General features: G+C 47.3%; 1 protein-coding gene across 1 annotated transcript in view; it reads right to left on the bottom strand.

Annotated features, from left to right (window-relative positions):
- The window catches only part of LOC147693104 (phosphatidylinositol 4,5-bisphosphate 3-kinase catalytic subunit gamma isoform-like), a 97,565-nt gene that overhangs the window by 19,337 nt on the left and 56,252 nt on the right, over positions 1-21,976 (bottom strand). Inside the window, exons 7-11 of the mRNA XM_086939356.1 lie at positions 18,685-18,831; positions 14,855-14,945; positions 12,992-13,125; positions 11,485-11,596; positions 4,961-5,118 (exon numbers count right to left, since the gene is read on the bottom strand). Of these exons, the coding sequence (XP_086795482.1) occupies positions 4,961-5,118; positions 11,485-11,596; positions 12,992-13,125; positions 14,855-14,945; positions 18,685-18,831 (642 nt within the window). The remainder of the gene's footprint in view (positions 1-4,960; positions 5,119-11,484; positions 11,597-12,991; positions 13,126-14,854; positions 14,946-18,684; positions 18,832-21,976) is intronic.

Here is a 21,976-nt window from a genome sequence, read left to right on the forward strand (position 1 = left end):
TAGAGGCGGCAGACCCAGAAGCAGAGGTCGGCCCGGGACCAGGGTTCAATTCCTGACGCGGCAGGGTACGGAACCAATGTCAGCGGGCTCGATAAATCTCGCCTCGGTGCCTCTCTAACCATGGGTCCCACGCTGCAACTCTGGGCAATAGCTTGCTTAATCTCCACAACGGCCCCCTCACTGCCAGAGATGCCTGGCTTCACCTTGGGGATGCCCAATAGGGACCATCTCACAGGAAAAGCCAGGATGGGTTCCCCAGTGGCACACAGCACGAAGAAACCCTGGGGTGAACGTGCGCTCTACAAATTCATACTAACATGAGTGGGATCAGGAAGAGGGAATTTTTTTTTAATGTTATTGCCTTTACCTAATTGTACAATGTTTCAAGCAATTAGAATGGAACTAGGGTTAACTTCTTGGAGTGTACAATCCCAAATGGCCCTGGTAAGATTTTGGAAGCGCCAAGACCCAGGATTGACACCGAAGGTCTCACAATGGTGTGGAGAGGAGATCCGAATAAGTAATCTTGTCTGGGCAAAGGATGTGAGAAAAATTCTCCAGAAAGTAACAGGGCGCCTTAATGTGAGATTCTCCCAGGACGCCTTGATAGATGATTTTACAAGAAGAATGCTTAGGGAACAAGGACAGTCGTTCTCAAGGGCACAGGACCAAGATTATATGTTAGCGAAAAAATCGGTCCAGTGGTTAAAGAATTCATGGGTCAATGAAGGTTGGTTTCCGTATTTGGATATATTGCCTAACCAAGGGTTAAGATATGAAATTCTAAGGACCCGGGTTGGGGTAAACCCTTGGAAGATAGACGGAAAAATAAAGTCTGCACTGATTGGCCCAGAAGGTCATTGTAACTGTGGGCGTGGCCTAAGAAATGATATGTTGCACATATTGCTTGATTGAACATTTGTACATGATATAAGGAAATTGTTTTTACATCCTATATTCCTATCACATAAGATAACTTCACGTGCCCAGGCGATCTGTTTACTTACAAATATGCACTCGTTAGAAATTGTAATCGGATTGGGTAAATTCCTGAAGGCCATAAAAGAATTTGGAAGGGAGATATCGAAGGAGGGGGCATTGATTTTAAGTCTTTTTAAGTCTTTTATAAAGTGTAAATCTTTCCTTTTTAGTCTTCTAGGGATCTTGAGACTTCTGTAAAATTTTGGGTTCAATGAATGGTGTGTCTTTGAGGGTGCTACCCTCTTTTAACCCTCTTTTAACATGTATTGAATTTTAACTATTTATGATGTAGTAGAATTTTGTCTGTTTGTACTTTTTGGATCCTGATCGTGTTTTGTTTTGTACTGTTTAAAAGACCATGGTCTAAATAAACAAGTTTATCTCTCTCTCTCTCTCTCTCTCTCTCTCTCTCTCTCTCTCTCTCTCTCTCTCCCAGTGATAACGTTGGAGCCATGAAAAGAAAGTCCTGTTTCTTCTAATCTGTTAACAAACTTTTTTTCTAGAAACCTATGACATGTTATTTGACTAAATAAAGGTATTAATCCCATAATCAAATTCAATAAAAGTTATCTGAAACATAAACTGATATCAGAACAGAAGTAAGAGTTTGTGGAGAGTAACTGTTTTAATGAAATCTATTATACCAATTACATGTAAAACGACTCACGGACTAGCTTTAATGCTTCTATGAACAAAGAAAGCAACAGCAGAGAATTGCCTTAGTAATGAAATCATGTTCACAAGAAACTCAAATCAAAGAAGGGTCCCCTATAAGTAGCCCATTGAAGTAAACCAGATGTCCTTTCCACCTCCCCATTGACATTTGAGGATGATGAAGGGAGAGGAAGTATCAATAAAGGCTAGAAAGACAGCTGTTTTCTAGTCAAGCTGATGGTTGAAGTCTTTTAAATGTCCGAGCACCCTCTGCATACAGATAGCCACCAGCCGAGGCAACTCTGTAGATATCTTACTATCCATGGCTAGCAATGAGATTAGTTGGTGTGCAGAGATGTGGGTCGTTATGTTTTTATCAATTTACCAATCAATTGGTATTTGTAAGCGTGGCTAGTCCTCCGTGAAGGTATCCAGGCGCTATGATTCTGCTGCAATCAGTCAAAGAGCCAGTTCTTGTGTCCCTTCCTGAATACCGTGAGGGAGGATGCTGTTTGGAGGTGGCGGAAGGCTGTTCCAGGACCAGGCAATGAGGTAGGAGAAGGGGTGTCCTCCGCTGTAGCTTCGGCGGATGGGGGGGGGGGGGGGTGAGCGAGGGTGAGGGAGGCGGAGCCTAGGTGTCTATGCAGGTGCTAACAACATGAAGGGAAAGACTGACATTCTAGGGAAAATGCACGCGTAGCTATTTTGAATATTTTTGGGACATTTTAGGTCCAGGGCCACCATTGCCCATGGATAGGTATAGGCCATTTTGTTTGTTAAATTGTTAGTGAGACAGGTTAAAGAGTTATAGAGCAATAAGCAACCACCACATGCAGCAAAGTTTGAGTGACTAACAATGGACAAGTTTGACTGAAGCCGTGGGGGCGCTAGAGGGCGCACGAGCTAATGGCCGCACTTTAGTGAGGCTCTGGCTGCCTGGTCAGAAATATCCTGATTTTATCCTCCCATCCTGCAGGTGTCCACCTGAAACTTTCAGCGAGTGTGAGCCTATATGTCCTGCAGATCCTGGCCAAGTTTAGAGGCGATCCGATGTGTGACGCCGGACTTCGTCGAGTGTGAAGACTGACCGGGACACACTGCTGTGGAGGGGCGGCGCAAAAGCCTGGGCGCGTGACTACGCGAGGCCGGGGCTCGCCACGAGGAAAGCAGGCCTCAGACGCAAAGCGGCCTGCCTGGGATGTGCGGAACTTGCCGAGGCTCGGCGAATCTATAAGGGCGGTGAGTCTTCCCCTCTTGCTGGCCACTACAAAGCGCAGGGGCACTGAGTGGCAAAACAGAGACCTGCTGGGACCGCATGTGAAGACGGGACCTACCTGCTCATGAGCGCAGCTGGGGCATATTAATGGCTATTGCAACTACTGAAGACATACAGCACCCATAGGTGTGTGGCTGTTACACTGTCGTCGATGCGCCGCGTATCTGGAGGTCCGCAGGGGTGCGCACTTATCACTAATACTGCGGCGACGCCATGCGCGGCCTAAAGAACGAATATTAGTAGAAGATCCTGTGCATTTGCCTGGGCTGTTTGACGCCGTGGAAGACGGGGCGAACCCCGGCCAGGCGCTGGGGATTATTGCGGCTGCTATCGAGGCACCTCCCACGCAATGCTAGCGGTCGATGCAGGCAGCGGATAACAGAGGGGTACAGGCCTTGCCTAACCAGCAGAGGTGTGAGACGCAGTGGTAGAGTGCTGACTGTGGCAGGACGCCTACAGAGTGGCTTCGGGGAGGGTATTCTGTCACGGCACGGACCTTGGCTGATCATCCTTAGCACACCACAAACCGCCTAAGCATGAGCGGATTTTGCGGATTGGCAATCCGCGAATTTGCGGATTTGCAAACTCGCAATCCGCAAAATCCGCGAATTCCCGCGAATTTGCGGATTTTTTTTTTTTTTTGTGTTCGCCCGTGTTTCTGCCAGTTCGCGAGGGGTTTTTACAATTTCGCAATTTGCGAACTTACCTGTCGGGTCGCAAGTTTTGCGAACTTGTTGTTTCTACGTGTCCAACCTGTTTGGGACACTCTTCTTCATCACTGCCACTCTCTGTCACCACTGCCACTCTCTGACTACTCATGCCACCCTCTGGCCCACCCATGCCACCCTCTGTTTCATCACCACACCCTCTGGTTGTCCAGTGTACATTATTTTTGGCAAAGCAAAGCACACCTTCCCTGCCTCAAGTGACCTGAATTAATTTGGGGCTGATTAATGTGTCACAGAATATTTTTTTAGCTGGCACCTGCTTCCTTAGTGCGCCCTGATTAGTGATCTTTTGCACTTGCTAAGTGCTTTCATTGTTGCAAAATTAGTTACAACACCTGCCCTGCCCCAACTGACAATAATGAATTAGGGGCTGATTAATGGATTTTAACTTCCAGCCTGGCTCCTGCTTGTCTCCCTTAGCTGTAATTCAGGACCTTTGTGGCATATGTGTAACTATTCTGAGGTTCAGAGCAGGGTCACATAATAGTTGCAACTGGCAACTGAACTCTGGAGGGGCCCCTCAGGAAGCACTACAGGAAATGGCTACTAATGATGAGCCTGAACTTTTGAACCTGGTAAGTAGTTACTTTCAGTTTTGCTAAAATCGTATTTCTGCAATTTCGCACTTATTCGCGGGGCGCGAACTCACGCGAACAGTGCGAGCAGTGCGAGCAAAATCCGCTGCTCGCGGATTTGCGGATTTTTCAGGAAATTCGCAAATCTCGCGGATTGCGGATTTCCCGAAAATCCGCAAAATCCGCGAGCGGAACGGATTTTCCGCCCATGCCTAATAACCGCCACACGCACAACGAAGCCGAGTGGGAAATCTGACCCCCTCATGAGCAATTGAAGATAGCCTCGGTCACTGGGGCTGGAGACACATCATATTGCGGGGATCACCTGCGCACTGCTGGACCGCTCCTCGCAAAGCAGGTGCTGCCACTGGCGCAAACACTGTACTGGGAAGTTCAGATGCAAAAGGGATTGTCACCGGGCAGTGAGGACCGCTCCAATCGCATCTCACCGAGCACCTCAAGCCCCTACAAGCGACGCACAATGGGAAAGAATGACAATAAGCAACCTAAACTCTCTTTTGAACCCGCGGCCACTAAGAAACAGCTGCGAAACACGGCAGGCTCTGGCGGTGCCCATGGATCATCGGGCAATGAGCCCCCCTCCAAATCCATGACCCCTGAGATGCAAGTTTGACTGAAGCCGCAGAGTCCGGAAGCTGAATAATAAGTGTGGGCAATGAGCACAAAAAAGCAGACAAGTTTTATTGAAATGTCCAAATATCACAGGTATCTGGTGTAAATATTACCTTGAATTTCTGGAAGTAGAGGCTGGACTTCCCTTTGGTCCGTCCCATCATATAGAGGAAGTCTGGGGTGAGGACGAATGGCACCCACTCTCTGTTCACCCCCATGAACCGCTTGGTATTTCCCAGGATGTGGCCGAAGTCGATGTGGAACAGATTACCTGCAAAAAGAGATGCACAAAGTTGAGACAAACTCCACAGGCCACACACTCCACAGCTCAAATACTGTCCTGTGGCCACATACTCCATAGCTCAAATACTGTCCTGTGGCCACGTACTCCACATCTCAAACACTGTCCTGTGGCCACAAACTCCACATCTCAAATACTGTCCACAGGCCACCTACTCCACATCTCCCATACTGTCCTGTGGTCACATACTCCACAGCTCAAATACTGTCCACAGGCCACCTACTCCACATCTCCCATACTGTACTGTGGTCACATACTCCACATCTCAAACACTGTCCTGTGGCCACATACTCCACATCTCAAATACTGTCCACAGGCCACCTACTCCACATCTCCCATACTGTACTGTGGTCACATACTCCACATCTCAAACACTGTCCTGTGGCCACGTACTCCACATCTCAAATACTGTCCTTGGCCACGTACTCCACATCTCAAATACTGTCCTGTGGCCACATACTCCACATCTCAAATACTGTCCACAGGCCACCTACTCCACATCTCCCATACTGTCCTGTGGCCACATACTCCACAGCTCAAATACTGTCCTATAGCCACGTACTCCACATCTCAAATACTGTCCTGTGGTCACATACTCCACATCTCAAATACTGTCCTGTGGCCACATACTCCACATCTCAAACACTGTCCTGTGGCCACATACTCCACATCTCAAACACTGTCCTGTGGCCACATACTCCACATCTCAAATACTGTCCACAGGACACCTACTCCACATCTCCCATACTGTCCTGTGGTCGCATACTCCACATCTCAAATACTGTCCACAGGCCACCTACTCCACATCTCCCATACTGTACTGTGGCCACATACTCCACAGCTCAAATACTGTCCTATAGCCACGTACTCCACATCTCAAATACTGTCCTGTGGTCACATACTCCACATCTCAAATACTGTCCTGTGGCCACATACTCCACATCTCAAACACTGTCCTGTGGCCACATACTCCACATCTCAAATACTGTCCACAGGACACCTACTCCACATCTCCCATACTGTCCTGTGGTCGCATACTCCACATCTCAAATACTGTCCACAGGCCACCTACTCCACATCTCCCATACTGTACTGTGGTCACATACTCCACATCTCAAACACTGTCCTGTGGCCACATACTCCACATCTCAAATACTGTCCACAGGCCACCTACTCCACATCTCCCATACTGTACTGTGGTCACATACTCCACATCTCAAACACTGTCCTGTGGCCACATACTCCACATCTCAAATACTGTCCCTGATCACGTACTCCACATCTCAAATACTGTCCTGTGGCCACATACTCCACATCTCAAACACTGTCCTGTGGCCATATACTCCACATCTCAAATACTCTCCACAGGCCACCTACTCCACATCTCCGATACTGTCATGTGGCCACATACTCCACAGCTCAAATACTGTCCTATGGCCACGTACTCCACATCTCAAATACTGTCCTGTGGTCACATACTCCACATCTCAAATACTGTCCTGTGGCCACATCTCAAACACTGTCCTGTGGCCACATACTCCACATCTCAAATACTGTCCACAGGACACCTACTCCACATCTCCCATACTGTCCTGTGGCCATATACTCCACATCTCAAATACTGTCCACAGGCCACCTACTCCACATCTCCCATACTGTCCTGTGGCCACATACTCCACAGCTCAAATACTGCCCTATGGCCACGTACTCCACATCTCAAATACTGTCCTGTGGTCACATACTCCACATCTCAAATACTGTCCTGTGGCCACATACTCCACATCTCAAACACTGTCCTGTGGCCACATACTCCACATCTCAAATACTGTCCACAGGATACCTACTCCACATCTCCCATACTGTCCTGTGGTCACATACTCCACATCTCAAATACTGTCCACAGGCCACCTACTCCACATCTCAAATACTGTCCACAGGCCACCTACTCCACATCTCCCATACTGTACTGTGGTCACATACTCCACATCTCAAACACTGTCCTGTGGCCACGTACTCCACATCTCAAATACTGTCCTGTGGCCACGTACTCCACATCTCAAATACTGTCCTGTGGCCACATACTCCACATCTCAAACACTGTCCTGTTGCCACATACTCCACATCTCAAATACTGTCCACAGGCCACCTACTCCACATCTCCCATACTGTCCCGTGGCCACATACTCACCAGCTCAAATACTGTCCTGTGGCCACGTACTCCATATCTCAAATACTGTCCTGTGGTCACATACTCCACATCTCAAATACTGTCCTGCGGCCACAAACTCCACATTTCAAATACTGTCCTGCGGCCACATACTCCACATCTCAAACACTGTCCTGTGGCCACATACTCCACATCTCAAATACTGTCCATAGGCCACCTACTCCACATCTCCCATACTGTCCTGTGTTCACATACTCCACATCTCAAACACTGTCCTGTGGCCACATACTCACAATCTCAAACACTGTTCTGTGGCCACATACTCCACATCTCAAACACTGTCCTGTGGCCACAAACTCCACATCTCAAATACTGTCCACAGGCCACCTACTCCACATCTCAAACACTGTCCTGTGGCCACAAACTCCACATCTCAAATACTGTCCACAGGCCACCTACTCCACATCTCCCATACACAAGTAAATGGCATGGTGGAGAGGTTCATGGGGAACATAAAGAAGGCTGTCCAAAGAGCAAAGCTGGCGGAGATATCAATAGGGCAGGCACTCTGCCAAGTACTGAGTGATTATTGAAACACCCCTCACAGCTCCACGGGACGGTGCCTTGCTGAGTTGGGGATGGGCAGAACAAGCAGGACGAGGCTACCACAACTAGAAGTAGCAGCACCACCAGAGCAGCATTGGTGTCAGAGACTATGGGCCCGATTCACAGAAGTAACTTAAGATAAAATCCTAAACTTACTACTTTTGGTATTCACAGAAGTTACGATTTTGTCTTAAGTTTGTCTTAAGACAAAGTTAAGACAAAATCCTAACTTAAGTCATCATCATGAGTAACGGTGCCGATTCCTACTGTTAGAAGGTGGAAAGTTTCTGGAGCTGATCACGTAGAATTCTCAAATGTTATGTGGCTTTAATTGGTGTTCATACTTTAGTCTTTAGAGCAGATTCCAGTTAGACTCTGAGGGGTACAGACCTCTCTGTGATATTCTTATTGTGTGGCTTTATACTATGCAACTTCCTGATTTGGATAACTTCTACTGAAGTCCCCACAATGCAGACACATTCCTGCATTCCTTGATTTAACTAGGTTTCCTTAATTTTTCAACTTTAGGCTAGGACAAGTTTAGAGGACTTTAGAATCTTAGATTTACTCTTGCATAGACTGAAGGGTCGAAACTTATACACTAAGCACCACATTTCGTTCCTTATCTTCTGCATTGCTGAAACTGACTTTCTCATATGCTTTATGCTACTCAGTCTAACTTCATTCAACGTTTTGGATATCCTTTGTACCTTTACAATATGTTCTTGAGAGTTATAAACATCAGGCTGGTTTTTAATTTGTAATAAAGCCTATCTAACCTCACTGATTCCATGTCCTTAATTTGAGGCCAAACGGGTCTCACTGTAGTTTGAATTGTTTGGTTGTAGTTAACTCTCCTTTACCTCTCAGGTAACTAGAAAGGTTTATTGCAGGATAAATGGTAAGATTGGCTCAGTGCTCCAGCAGCTGTAATCAGTGACAGCGCTCAGCTCTCCTGTCCATTCCTTGGTGTATTCAGGAGACACCTTCTAAGCCCAGGGACGTGCAGGGGTCAGGCCCCTACTACTGTACGCATGTGATAATGGAAGGGCATTCAGCAGGCCTTGGCTCACACAAGTTGGTTAAGAGGTAAGCTAGGATTGACTTCAAGTGGCAACAACTTCAGCAGTAGTTCAACATACAGGGGGGCAGATTTACAAGAAATGGCGCATCACTGTATTTTAGCAGAGATGCGTCAGTTCATTTGCACCCTGTATAAAAAACCTTGTGCCACCAAGGATGCATCACATTTACAATGCGGCGCACTGTGGCGCAAGGATAGACAGTAAGTATGGGCGAATTTTGCGAATTCGCAAAAAAAATCCATGAATTTGTGGATTTCCCAGCGAAATCGCGGATTTTGTTGCAATTGCACACTATACTCAACTGGAGTGCTTTCTACTGGCTAATCAGTAAGTGCTACCTCGTTGGGTAAATGTATTGTGCTTTTCCTGCACTACAGCTGTGTAAAGGCCCAGAAGAGTTGTCTCCAGTGACCCCGTGCGTCTGTAACTTTGCCACCGCGCCCATAGACGCCGAGGTCCCTCGAGTGAGCTGTCCATCACAGTGGGGGAAAGGGCGGGAAGAGGTTGCATAGCCTAGTGTGTGTGGGGCCGGGCTTTTGTGCGAGTTCACATGCCTCTTGTTTATAAAGGTCAGAGGGCGATCAGTGCAGCAGATGAGAAGAAAGCAGTAAGTGCTACCTCGTTGGGTAAATGTATTGTGCTTTTCCTGCACTACAGCTGTGTAAAGGCCCAGAAGAGTTGTCTCCAGTGACCCCGTGTGTCTGTAACTTTGCCACCGCGCCCATAGGCGCCGAGGTCCCTCGAGTGAGCTGTCCATCACAGTGGGGGAAAGATTGGGAAGAGGTTGCATAGCCTATTGTGTGTGGGGCCGGGCTTCTGTACGAGTTCAAATGCCTCTTGCTTATAAAGGTCAGAGGCCGATCAGCGCAGCAGATGAGGAGAAAGCAGTAAGTGCTACCTCGTTGGATAAATGTATTGTGTTTTTTCTGCACTACAGCTGTGTAAAGGCCCAGAAGAGTTGTCTCCAGTGACCCCGTGTGTCTGTAACTTTGCCACCGTGCCCATAGGCGCCGAGGTCCCTCGAGTGAGCTGTCCATCAGCGTGGGGGAAAGGGCGGGAAGAGGTTGCATAGCCTAGTGTGTGTGGGGCCGGACTTCTGTACGAGTTCAAATGCCTCTTGCTTATAAAGGTCAGAGGCCGATCAGCGCAGCAGATGAGGAGAAAGCAGTAAGTGCTACCTCGTTGGATAAATGTATTGTGTTTTTTCTGCACTACAGCTGTGTAAAGGCCCAGAAGAGTTGTCTCCAGTGAGCCCGTGTGTCTGTAACTTTTCCACCGCGCCCATAGGCGCCGAGGTCCCTAGAGTGAGCTGTCCATCACAGTGGGGGAAAGGGCGGGTAGAGGTTGCATAGCCTAGTGTGTGTGGGGCCGGGCTTCTGTGCGAGTTCACATGCCTCTTGTTTATAAAGGTCAGAGGCCGATCAGCGCAGCAGATGAGGAGAAAGCAGCCTCCTGGTCACTGGAAGTACAGGGGGATTGCGCTCGAGAAACTTGTGGATGCCTAGACCTCCATCACGGATTACAGCTATTTGGGGAGAAAGCACACCTGCCTAGCATCGACCATGCTCACTAGATTCTGGGGCTGTTTATAATGCGTTACTGAATTTGAGCTTGAACTCGGGCACCTGATTTATATCTGTAAGTGCTTCCTGCTGAGGTTTAATTTTTGTGGCAGGAGCCTCGTTGCCTAATTGTAACTATTCTCTGACCCTGCTTCGAGGGTCAGAGCAGGGTCAGAGAATAGTTGCAAGTAGGCAACGAGGCGCCGGAAGCACTTAAAGGGTTACAGCAGGTGCCCAAGTTGAAGTTAATTTCTTTGTAACCATTTTGTAAATGGTTACAAAGAAATTAGCTTCAACTTGGGCACCTGCTGTAACACTGTATGTGCTTCCTGTGCAAAATTCGTCCCGCTCGCAACGCGCGGATTTTGCCGCGATTTCGCAAGGATCGTGAAATCGCGTAAAATCCGCAAATTCCGCGAGCGGAACGAATTTTCCACCCATACTCAAAAGACAGATGTATGATGCATCTTTTGGCGTAAGGGCAGCTCATTGCTGGAGTCATGTCGCAATCACGATGCAACTCCAGCAATGGTCAGGAATGCCTATTCCTAACATGCTGCGTCACTCCATGTGCCTGCATAAAGCAGGTGTTAGGTTTTGACGCAGCGGCCGCGTAAAAGTGACTCTGTGAAATCTTGTAGATTTCACTGCCTCACACTTACGAGGCTGTCTCACATCGGAATGCCCATCCTGCATACATTATACCTGACGCAGGTATAATGTAGCGCAGAACTTTACAATGTGATGCATCTACCTAGATGCCTCTCGTTGTGAATATGTTGCAAAGTGCTGTATTGTTTACGACGCAGCTGCATCATAGAAGTGATGCAACGGCAGTGTAAAGTTGTCGCAAGGGGCTTGTAAATTTGCCGTAGGATGTTTACACTATTGACGCAGCACCCTTCGCTCACAGTACCTTGGTCGGTGATCATGATGTTGTCGTTGTGGCGGTCTCCAATCCCCAGGATGTAGGTCGCGATGGAGTAACCAGCGCACGATGTGACGAACTTCTCCATGGCTTCGTAGTACTGAGAATCCAGAAGCACAGAACAGGGTTAGTCATTAACTACGGCCTTCGAGGAGGCGACAATGGCACAGAGGGTTTCATCATCTCTAGATAGGTTACAGGACCAGCAGCAAGGGATACTTAAAACTTTGACAAACTTCTAGGAATATACTTCTCACTAAACAATAAAATATGCACACATTGAAGATAAAATAATCTTCGTTTTGTTGCTAAAATTCTGTAATAGTTTGTATAAATTTAAATTGTCGTTTACAGTGTTTGGTTGAATATTTGCCTAACTTTTGGAAGGAACACATTCTCTGTCATGGAATCATCTTCGGTTCTAGTCCTCTGTCTCTTCAAATTGACTGACCCTCCTCTGTCCTAATTCTGGGTACCTTTAACTCTCGTCTAACCCCATGTTAACAGTTACTTGTTAGGCATATTACCACCTTGTTTCAGTTAGCTTTCCAATGCAATCACAGCTACGTCTGTGCTCTATGAAAACCTAAATAAATTGTACTAAACAAGTTGGGTAGGTGGGGAGAGAATAATATAGGAACAGGGAATGACCTGCCAGTTATAGGTTTTTTATAGTGGGGCCATTTTTGTAACTGCGACCCAATCAATGCAGGGAGCTCTCTTCTGACACAAATCTGCTAAATTTCCAGATTGGCTTTCAATTCTGGATCAGCATTTTAGCAAATCTGTGGTTGTGGTCTTTCTGTGGAAGTCCACGGTGCTCAAAGAGCATGGGTAGCCAGAGCCACCTGGAAGTAGTGTAACAAAAAATGATGCCCCTCTGCAGAATGTAGTGAAGGCAAGGGCCCCTGAGTCTATCATAGTTTACAGATATTCACTGACCCTGGCCTGAATGGGGGCCCTCAGAAGAGCTTGGGGGCCAATAAGGTCTGCCCCCGTGCCTCTGGGGCTGCAGGGGCTTGTGTTACACCCCTGCCACCTGGACCTGTTGGAAGTTATACAGCCTTTTATCCACTTGACCTACTGAGATTTGTGGTTTCAGATGTTGAAATGCTATATTTGAAAATGTGGATATGGTCTATTAATCTGATTTACATGGTATTGCCCAACCCATTTGCAAAAACTAATTTTGCAGCATCTCTACTTGCTATATAAGCTTTGCAACCTTCAGAAATTTGCAGAATAAAATCTTTGCAACTTTGTGCATTCTTGGGTTGCACTCAAAAGTTGATTTTCATTTAACAGTGATAGCTGCCCTGGGAAATTAGAAAGAACTCTTCTAAAGATGGCAATCTTTAGATGACAGGATAGCAGGTGGCTTCTCCTTCCAGTGTGTAAAGCTTGTAGATATTTTAGGATGACCTCCTAAAGGATGTCCACTCTCCACCCATGCATTGGTGTGCACTCCATCAGCCCCCATCGTGCACCTGCTCACCTTTTCCTCTATCTGGCACTGGGTGCGGAGCCAGGTGTGCAGCGCGTCGTCCTTGAACACCTGGGTCCCCGCGGCACCTTTGGTCCTCTGCACAGAGGCGATGGTTCGGGCATCTCTGACAACCTCAATCATTCCTGCATGGGGGGCGTAAAGCACATTAGTAAAGTTCCACCACACTGGGACTCTCAGCAGATGGTCTACACATGGATTTAGAAGCAGTCCAGATCCCAAGCTGTGTGTGAGTGGGCAGATGTGTCTGTGTCTGTGTGTGTGTGTGTGTGTGTGTGTGTGTGTGTGTGTGTGTGTGTGTGTGTTTGCCTCTGTGTACACTATGTGGGTGAGAAGACTAGTGTTCGTCTGTCTTTGTCCCTGCGAGAATGTGGTGTGTGTATGTGACTGTGTATTAATCTGTACATAAAGTTGGGTATACAGTTGACTGTGGGTATCCTTGTGTGTGTGTGTTTGTGTGCAAACATGTGTTTGGGGGAAGTTAGTGCAAAAGCTCTCTTCATGGCTTTATGAAGCTGTGCCACCCTGCCGTTGTACATTTCCGGGCGGCGCTGTTTGTAGTTTTCCCTCAGTAAGCCTAGCAATCCTGGATACTCACCAAGGATCCCCCTTTTCACATCAGAGATGGGATTTGATCAAAGGGGGGGAGGGGGGGTGAAAGGGCACCCCTGTAGTCGAGGCTTCTGTTATATCCGGGACATTCATGACGTTTATCTGTACTTGTGTGTATGTGGTGTAGGCGGATGTGTGAATTCATGTGTGTACTTAGAGTAGTGCATGGTGAAGCCCACTGAACCATATTAATCAAAACAGGGGGCACTGTTCCAGAGGAGGGGTGCAGGTAGTCACCCCTACAATCTAGAGGAAGATAGAGGTATAGGTAGTCCTAGGCTTTTTGAGACCCAGGTGGGAGAGGAAAGAGCAAGTCTTGTCTCCTAATGCCTTGACACACACCAAGGGATGTCATGCTTCATCATAGGGCGTTTTGCTCCTCGTCGGGCCGCGCTGCAATGCCCTAAGGGTCCCCCGAAAGGTCACTTTAGCGGAAATCTTTTCCAACAAAACGCTGATGGTGCGTGCGGGTGTGTGGTGTTGGTCCTCTAAGAGGGTGCAGTGGTGCGTGCAGAGTGAGTCTAAAACTGTCTAATGGTGTGTCCCAAAGGAAAGTTGTAATGAAGAAGGTCACTCTTGGCAGGCTAAAAAACCCGTAGGTCAAGCGTTACCTATGTAGGCATAATTGACCCAAGGTAACTAAAGAGGCCCACTGAACCCCCATCTTTGCATGCACCTCAAAATGGCGGTGCGATCGAGGTTCTATCAGGTAGCCAACCATCTGATGAAGTGACCTACAGCTGCCTGACATATGGAGCCTCACCACACACCCAGATCCAGCCTGATCTGCCTTCCTTTCATACATGGCTCCCATCGACAGTCAATACTCATTCGATCTTAGGCAGTTTCAACCAGTCTCAGGAAGGGCTGCAGTGACCCCAACCATATGCAAATCAGTCTTGACCCTTGACTGGGTCCAGACTGAGGTGGTGTGGTGGGCAAAGGAACAATGGGTTGGAATGCTACCCTGAGCGATTACCAGTGGTTTGACATATTGCAAGCATCCTCCTGTCACCTTGCGTGTGATCGATGTTTCCATTCCGTACCCTTCCTTTGGGTCCTCAACAGGAAATAGAATTTTGTGGAGAGCAAAGCCTGGACCAAGTGGTTGATGCTGAGACATCATCATGGTCTAAGGATGTCTGATGTCACCTCTGGCACCCCTAGAACTTTTGGGGAACTGAAGCTCAGACTCTTGCTGGAGGGGTTTCTGGGGATACTAGGAACATTACGGTGTCATACCTATTTTGTATCCGGTGGAAATGCACCCGTAGGGCACCAGGTTGAGGTCAAGTGAGTGCTCCTGCCAGATGGAATCCATGATGACCAACATCTGGAAATACACGGAGAAGAGTCATCACACAGGAGAAGGAGACGCGCTTTAGATACGCATTTCACAAACAATATATCTGGAATATAGCAATGTAGGTAAAGGTGGTGTTAAAATACTGAACGATTACGAATAATGCAACAATTATTCTATGCAAAATCACAGATTACGAAAACAAAGACAGCAAATGCAAAGGCTCAAAAACACCAGGGCTCATTCTGGATATAGGATTGGCCAGGACCATTCACTATAAGTGCTCCGGTCCACACAGCAGAGTACTTTAGACGGAATTACAATGTTGGGCAAGCCTCCCTGCAGCAGCTATCACCCTCAATACTTTTATTCTATGAAAACAAAAGCCCAAACTGTGGTGGGGGCATTTCCATAATTCAAACAGCAATGTCCATGAGGAACTGAGAGTTTTATCCCTATGCGCGGGGCTATTGTCCTTTTCCTGGTTCTGAGCCTCGGTGACTGTCACAGTGGACATTATGGGGCCAATTCACAGAACTAATCTGATATAGCGGGACTTATATTTCATGGGACGGGATATCCATCACCGTTTTGATGGAGTAACCCGTCCGCCGAAATAGAAATCCCGTAGGATATAATAGGATTTATATTTCAGCAGACGAGATGTCCATCACCTTTGTGACGGAGGAACCCGTCGGCCGAGACCTAAATCAGACCCTAAGGGCCATATTATCAAGAAAGGGTGATACATTATCGCCGCTTTTATCGACAGGAAACTGGCGCTAAAGCGGCGATAATGGGCTTGATAATATGCCCTTGTGAATTCCCATAGAAGCCCAGGTTAACACCAGAACCTGGGCTGCTATGGGAATTCACAAAGACATATTATCAAGCCCCTTATCTCTGCCTTAGCGGCAATTTACTTGTCGATAAAAGCGGCGATAATGTATCGCCCTTTCTTGATAATATGGCCCTGAGTGTGGCGCTGGTCGTGCTTCGAGGCTGAGCTGGAGAACATTTATGACTGCTTTGGTTCCTTTTTCGTCTGTAGTAAATGCATTTTGTAAAAAGTAATACGCGCTTTCTCTTTTGTGGGAGGCTGAATGTCGCTCCTAAGCCCTCCCTCAACCCTTCCTTATACCTCCATACATCCCTGTAATTTTTCGGTAAGTATTTTCCTTTTGCCACCACTCCACCATCCCTCCCACATTTTCAACTCAACATACGGGTACCTGCGCAGAGACCGACGCTGCTGTTGCAGAGACCTCTGGAAAGAAACAATAGGAGAGTTGAAGGTGGATGTCTCCTCGCATTGCTTAGTGAATAGCATTTCGAAGTATGTGAGCAGTACTATTATAGTACTGCTAAATGTACTACAAAATGAGTTTACCTTTGAGTGAAGTCAAGTCAAGTCAAGTCAAAGAATTTATATAGCGCACTACATACCCAGAGGGTCTCAAGGCGCTTAGGAAGAGGAGGGGGATTATTTGTCAAATATCCACGTTTTAAGTTGCTTTCTGAATGCTAGGTGGTTCTGGGTAAGGCGAAGGTAAGTAGGGAGTGAGTTCCATGTTTTAGCGGCCAGGTATGAGAAGGATCTGCCTCCCATGGTGGTCTTGTTGATGCGAGGTACAGTGGCGAGGGCTTGGCTGGAAGAACGTAGTTGGCGGGAGGGGGTGTAGAAGGACAGTCGTGAGTTGAGGCATTCTGGTCCGATGTCGTAGAGTGATTTGTGTGCGTGGGTTAGCAGTCGGAAAGTGATTCTCTTATTGACGGGTAGCCAGTGGAGGTCTTTCAGATGACCAGAGATGTGTTCGTTGCGCGGGATGTCTAATATGATCCTGGCTGAGGCGTTTTGGATTCGTTGGAGTTTCTTCTGGAGTTTAGCGGTAGTACCTGCGTAGAGGGTGTTTCCGTAGTCCAGTCGGCTCGTTACCAGAGCATGGGTGACTGTTTTCCTGGTTTCGGTGGGGATCCAGCGAAATGTTTTTTTGAGCATGCGAAGAATGTTGAAGCAGGATGAGGATACGGCGCTGACTTGTCTGTTCATTGAGAGTGAAGAATCCAGGATGACGCCTAGGTTCCGTGCGTGGTCTGTCGGGATGGGTGCTTTTCCAAGGGCTTCCGGCCACCAAGAGTCGTCCCATGCAGAGGGGGATGTACCTAATATGAGGACTTCTGTTTTATCGGAGTTCAGTTTCAGACGGCTGAGTTTCATCCATTCGGCAACTTCTTTCATTCCTTCGTGTAGGTTAGTTTTGGCGGTGCTGGGGTCATTGGTGAGAGAAAGGATTAGTTGAGTGTCATCCGCGTAAGAGATGATGTTGAGGTTGTGTTGGCGGGCGATGGTCGCGAGGGGGCTCATGTATACGTTGAAGAGGGTGGGGCTGAGTGAGGATCCTTGTGGTACGCCACAGATGACTTCAGTGGCCTCGGACTTGAATGGTGGAAGGCGGACTCTCTGGGTTCTTCCGGTGAGGAACGAGGTGATCCATTCAAGTGCTTTTCCTTGTATTCCGATGTTACTGAGGTGTTGTAAAAGGGTGCTGTGGCAGACTGTGTCGAATGCTGCAGAGAGGTCGAGGAGGATGAGGGCGACTGTGTCTCCATTGTCCAGTAGAGTTCGAATGTCGTCTGTTGCTGCGATGAGGGCGGTCTCAGTGCTGTGTTTTGCTCGGAAGCCAGATTGTGAGGAGTCGAGGGATTTGTTGGCTTCGAGGAAAGCGGCGAGCTGGTTGTTGACAGCTTTCTCGATTACTTTGGCCGGGAATGGAAGGAGCGAGATGGGGCGGTAATTTTTGAGTTCGGTGGGGTCCGCTGTGGGTTTTTTTAGAAGGGCGGTGAGTTCAGCGTGTTTCCAGCTTTCCGGGAAGGTTGCGGAGTTGAAGGAGCAGTTGATGACGTCTCGGAGGTGCGGTGCTATGACGGAGTCTGCTTTGTTGAAGATGTGGTGAGGACATGGGTCTGTGGGGGATCCTGAGTGGATGGAGTTCATCAGGCGGATGGTGTCCTCAGTGGAGATTGGGTTCCAGTCGTTAAGGGTGTTCACGGGGGGAGAATGTTCAGCATATGGTTGGGTGGGTTGGTCTCCGGGTTGGTTGTCGAAGCTGTTGTGGATGTCTGCAATCTTGTTGTGGAAGAATGAGGCTAGGGAGTCGCAGAGGGCTTGAGAGGGGGTGATGTCGTTGGAGTTGGCCGAGGGATTGGAAAATTCCTTGACGATGTTGAAAAGTTCCTTGCTGTTGTGGGCGTTGTTGTCAAGTCGATCCTTGAATGCTGTTTTCTTGGCCTTTCGGATTAGTTGGTGGTGTGTGCGGGTGGCGTTTTTGAAGGCGTCCTTGGTGCTAGTGGTTGGGTCTTTTTTCCAGGCCTTTTCAAGGGAGCGGCAGAGTTTCTTGGACTTCTTAAGATCATCGTTGAATCAGTGACGGGCCAGAAGTATGAGGAACAACACTCTCATACACTGTGTTTCACTGGGTAAGAGCCCCCCTAGTGTCACAGTGGAGGTCTCTAACACTGTGAGTAATCCACCCCCATCCTTTACTTTGGTACCATCCACTGCCAACACCCCTCCGTGCCTGTAAAACAGTCTTTCTGCTATGTTCTAATTTTTCTTATCATGTCCTGATTTCCTCCTACACCACATCAACTGACTTACTGTTCCCATATCATGCCTTCATTTTCTGCCGCTCTGGCCCCACCTCCAGAATTCCTGCGACCCTATCATGGCTTACATTCCTGCTCCTGCCCTCCCCTTTATCCTCATCACCTGGACGATAATCATATCCTGTCGAAGATCGTCGCCATGTTTGAAGATGATTCCGATTGGCGGGCTGTCGACCAAGTCCGACTCGCCGCAACTGAACTCCAACCACAGTGGCTTTTTCTTGGACGCCATCACTTTGCACTTGTCCAGCTGGGGGGAAAAGAATAACTTTCTAAATACAAATCAAAGATATTCAGAACAACCAGTACCTAGCTTTTAAATGAGTGAATATACAACAGGACTGAAGAGCAGTAGAGAGGAACCACACAGCTACATGAATACAATAGATTTTATTCAACATTCAATTTTAAATAAATGGCTGAATAGTTTATTGTATGTATAGAGTCAAGGGTTTGAAAAAGGCTGAAGGAAGGTCCTTCTAAGTTAATTCCTTTATCTAAGGATGGCCTGAAAAGGCCATACTGATGTCGATGGACTTAGAAAGCCCTCCTTAATAGTTGTTATGACTCTAACTAACCTACTCACTATCTCCACAGAGAAGATTATTAGAGAGACTGTTAAGAGTCAGAATATTGACTACAGAAATATTGTTACAACAATATCATAGCAAAAATATCGACAACAAAAATATTGTGGCAGTGAGAATTTAGTAAGCAAAGATTTACTATTCTCAAATACATAAACTGTGGGGCCGGTTCACAGAACTAATCTGAGATAAAATCCTAAACTTACGGCTTTTGGTATTCACAGAAGGCATTTAATAGTAATAAAGTTCGGACTCCTAACTTTACTACTACTATATGCATTTTGTGACTACCGAAAGTCGTAAAGTTAGGATTTTGTCCCAGTTTAGTAGTAGTAAAGTTAGGAGTCCTAACTTTACTACTACTAAATGGCTTCTGTGAATACCAAAAGTAGTAAGTTTAGGATTTTATCTCAAATTAGTTCTGTGAATTGGCCCGTTTGTACCTAGAAGGTATATATCAACAAGGTACATATATCTGGAGTTGAGTATAGTAAACGTTTACCTACCTATAAATGCTCGCCTTGATGATATGTTTGATATGATATTTGTGACACAGTGTTTCAGACTTGATATTCCAGTTTCCTACCTTGAGGGACACTGTTCAGTTGTGGCATTGATGAGAGGTGCATGTGGATGCTTCACAATTTCTAGTGTGCAGTCAGTTTTATGATTTATCGATTACTCCTTGGGTGGTGCATGCCAAGAAGGGTCTTATTCTCTGAAGTAGGTCAGTCCGTTTAGAGTTTTCAGCATATGTCTTTTTCAGGCACAAAAGTAAAACAAGGGCTGAAAGGAGACGGGTTAAGAGTTTGTATAAGGCGAAGGGATTTGAGGCGGGCGTACCTTTTACAAAGTTAGATCAGTCATGGGCGGCATGGGAGCGCCCTTCAAAACATATGACTAACGCCGTCCAAAGGACCACCGGGGCTTGAGCTGTTGTCAATCATGTTGTCCATTTCTCCAGCCGGAACCATAGACAAAGCAGTCCCTCTTCTTCGGTACCCTCAAGTGGACAGCTGCTTCCTTTTGTCTATGTCTGATCAGTTTGTTGAATCTTCAGTCTCTTCTTGCACCAGTCTCTCAAAAATTAACCAACTCTTTTACTGATGTCTGTGTTCTGTTCACATAGTTGAGAAAGCATCATTTCATCCCACCCCACAAATGTGAAGTTACTCATGAATTGGAGCTTTGCTTTTGAAGATTTGTTTGTATAGTGTATAGATGAATGATGTGTTCCTACAATTCTTCGACCTCCATGTCGCAGGTACATTTGTCGCTCATGGTGATGCCCCACCCTTTTGCATTCAAGTGTCTATAAGAGGTTGTATCTTGTTCCCATAAATAGCTGAAGGTCTTCCAGAAGTTTTAGGGTTTTTCAATACATTGGCAGGTGTGGCCATCATATTAAAATATCACCTGCAAGCGATTCCTTCAAGTTTTCCCAGTGCCTTGTTGTTGCACATGTTTGTTTTGATTCTTGCTGATAATGTGGCCCAATAGAGTGTGGCGTCATTTCTGGGCTAGAAGATTTCCAAACTCAAAGACTTTTTGTTTTTTTGTGGATCAATTTCATTTGGTTGGGCAGATCTGTAAATCTTTCCTCGCTAGCAAGGAAGTTGCTGTTAAAACACATTGCACTCATGGGGGTATCCTTTATGAATACTGTTGGTACCTTGTTTTTAGGTCTCACCTGAGCCAGCGCATGCGCTTCATCAAGCAAGACATTTATTAAGCAGGTTTTGAAAGTGCTGCCCAGAGGCAGCCGGCCACCAGCATGCTGTTACGGGCGCGGGCGCGTGCTTCCGTCATAGCTCATTAAGTGCATCGCTCGCGGGCACCCTTCCAGCCCGCGATTGCGATCACTTTCACTTTGACGGCCGCATCACGCACGCGTGTGCACACAACTCCTGTCTTCCATGCCATCACTACTTGAACGCCTGGCCTTTTTGTGCAGTGTGTTAATCGACCAGTGGTTTTCCACGTGGATATTGACCTTGGCAATATTTTGGGAAGGGATTTTCACGTAAAACTCGTGTTTCGAAAGACCAACGTGTCTTTCCTAAAGTCCCTTTCCTGCCTCGTATAAGCAGTAGCCCTGGGCTCACTATCCCTTAAAGCGCCAACCGGCGCACACTTTCACTTTAAGGGATCATTTTGCGGTGCTTGTACCATGCAGCTAGGCAAGGACCCTCTCCATTTGGCGGGCTGCAGTTGCATATTAAGCAGATTGTGAATCATAAACCGCAGCTCTGAAATGCACTGGCCACGCCCCCCGCTTTGCCTCGTCAGACGGGCCTCCCTCATTAAGATGCTGCCGCTGCCCCTGCATTGCTGGCGCTTCTGGTTGGCTTATCAACTGTCCCTGCTGCTAGTTACATTTGTCTGAAGTATTCAGATCACCGGGTTCCTGCAATCACCACCGAGAGGAGACAGGCCGTCCCGTCTTCCATGCCATCACTTGTTTCTCTTTATTGAAGCACACTGTGAGAGTGTATGCACTTGTTCCCTCATGTTATTCCTTTAATTCTGCCACCCATTCCATGTTGTTGAGTTCCCCTCTGGTGTTCCATATTTTTGGCTTTGCACCTCCTTACGTCCATGTTGTTGCTTGCTTCCAACCACTGTTTCTGTTGTTTGGTTGTCTCCTCCAGCCCTCCTTCCTCGGTCTGCGTTATTGCTTGGCTTCAGCCACTGTCCCAGTTATTGCTAGTCAGAACCCGCTCTGTGTTGTTGCTTGCCCTCTTCTTGCTGTCCATGTTGTTACCTCGCTCGCACTCTCTCCCACCCTCACTACCTAGTGCCTCCCGC

Source organism: Lissotriton vulgaris, chromosome 9 (assembly GCF_964263255.1).
Source record: "Lissotriton vulgaris chromosome 9, aLisVul1.2, whole genome shotgun sequence".
Lineage (NCBI taxonomy): Eukaryota > Metazoa > Chordata > Amphibia > Caudata > Salamandridae > Lissotriton > Lissotriton vulgaris.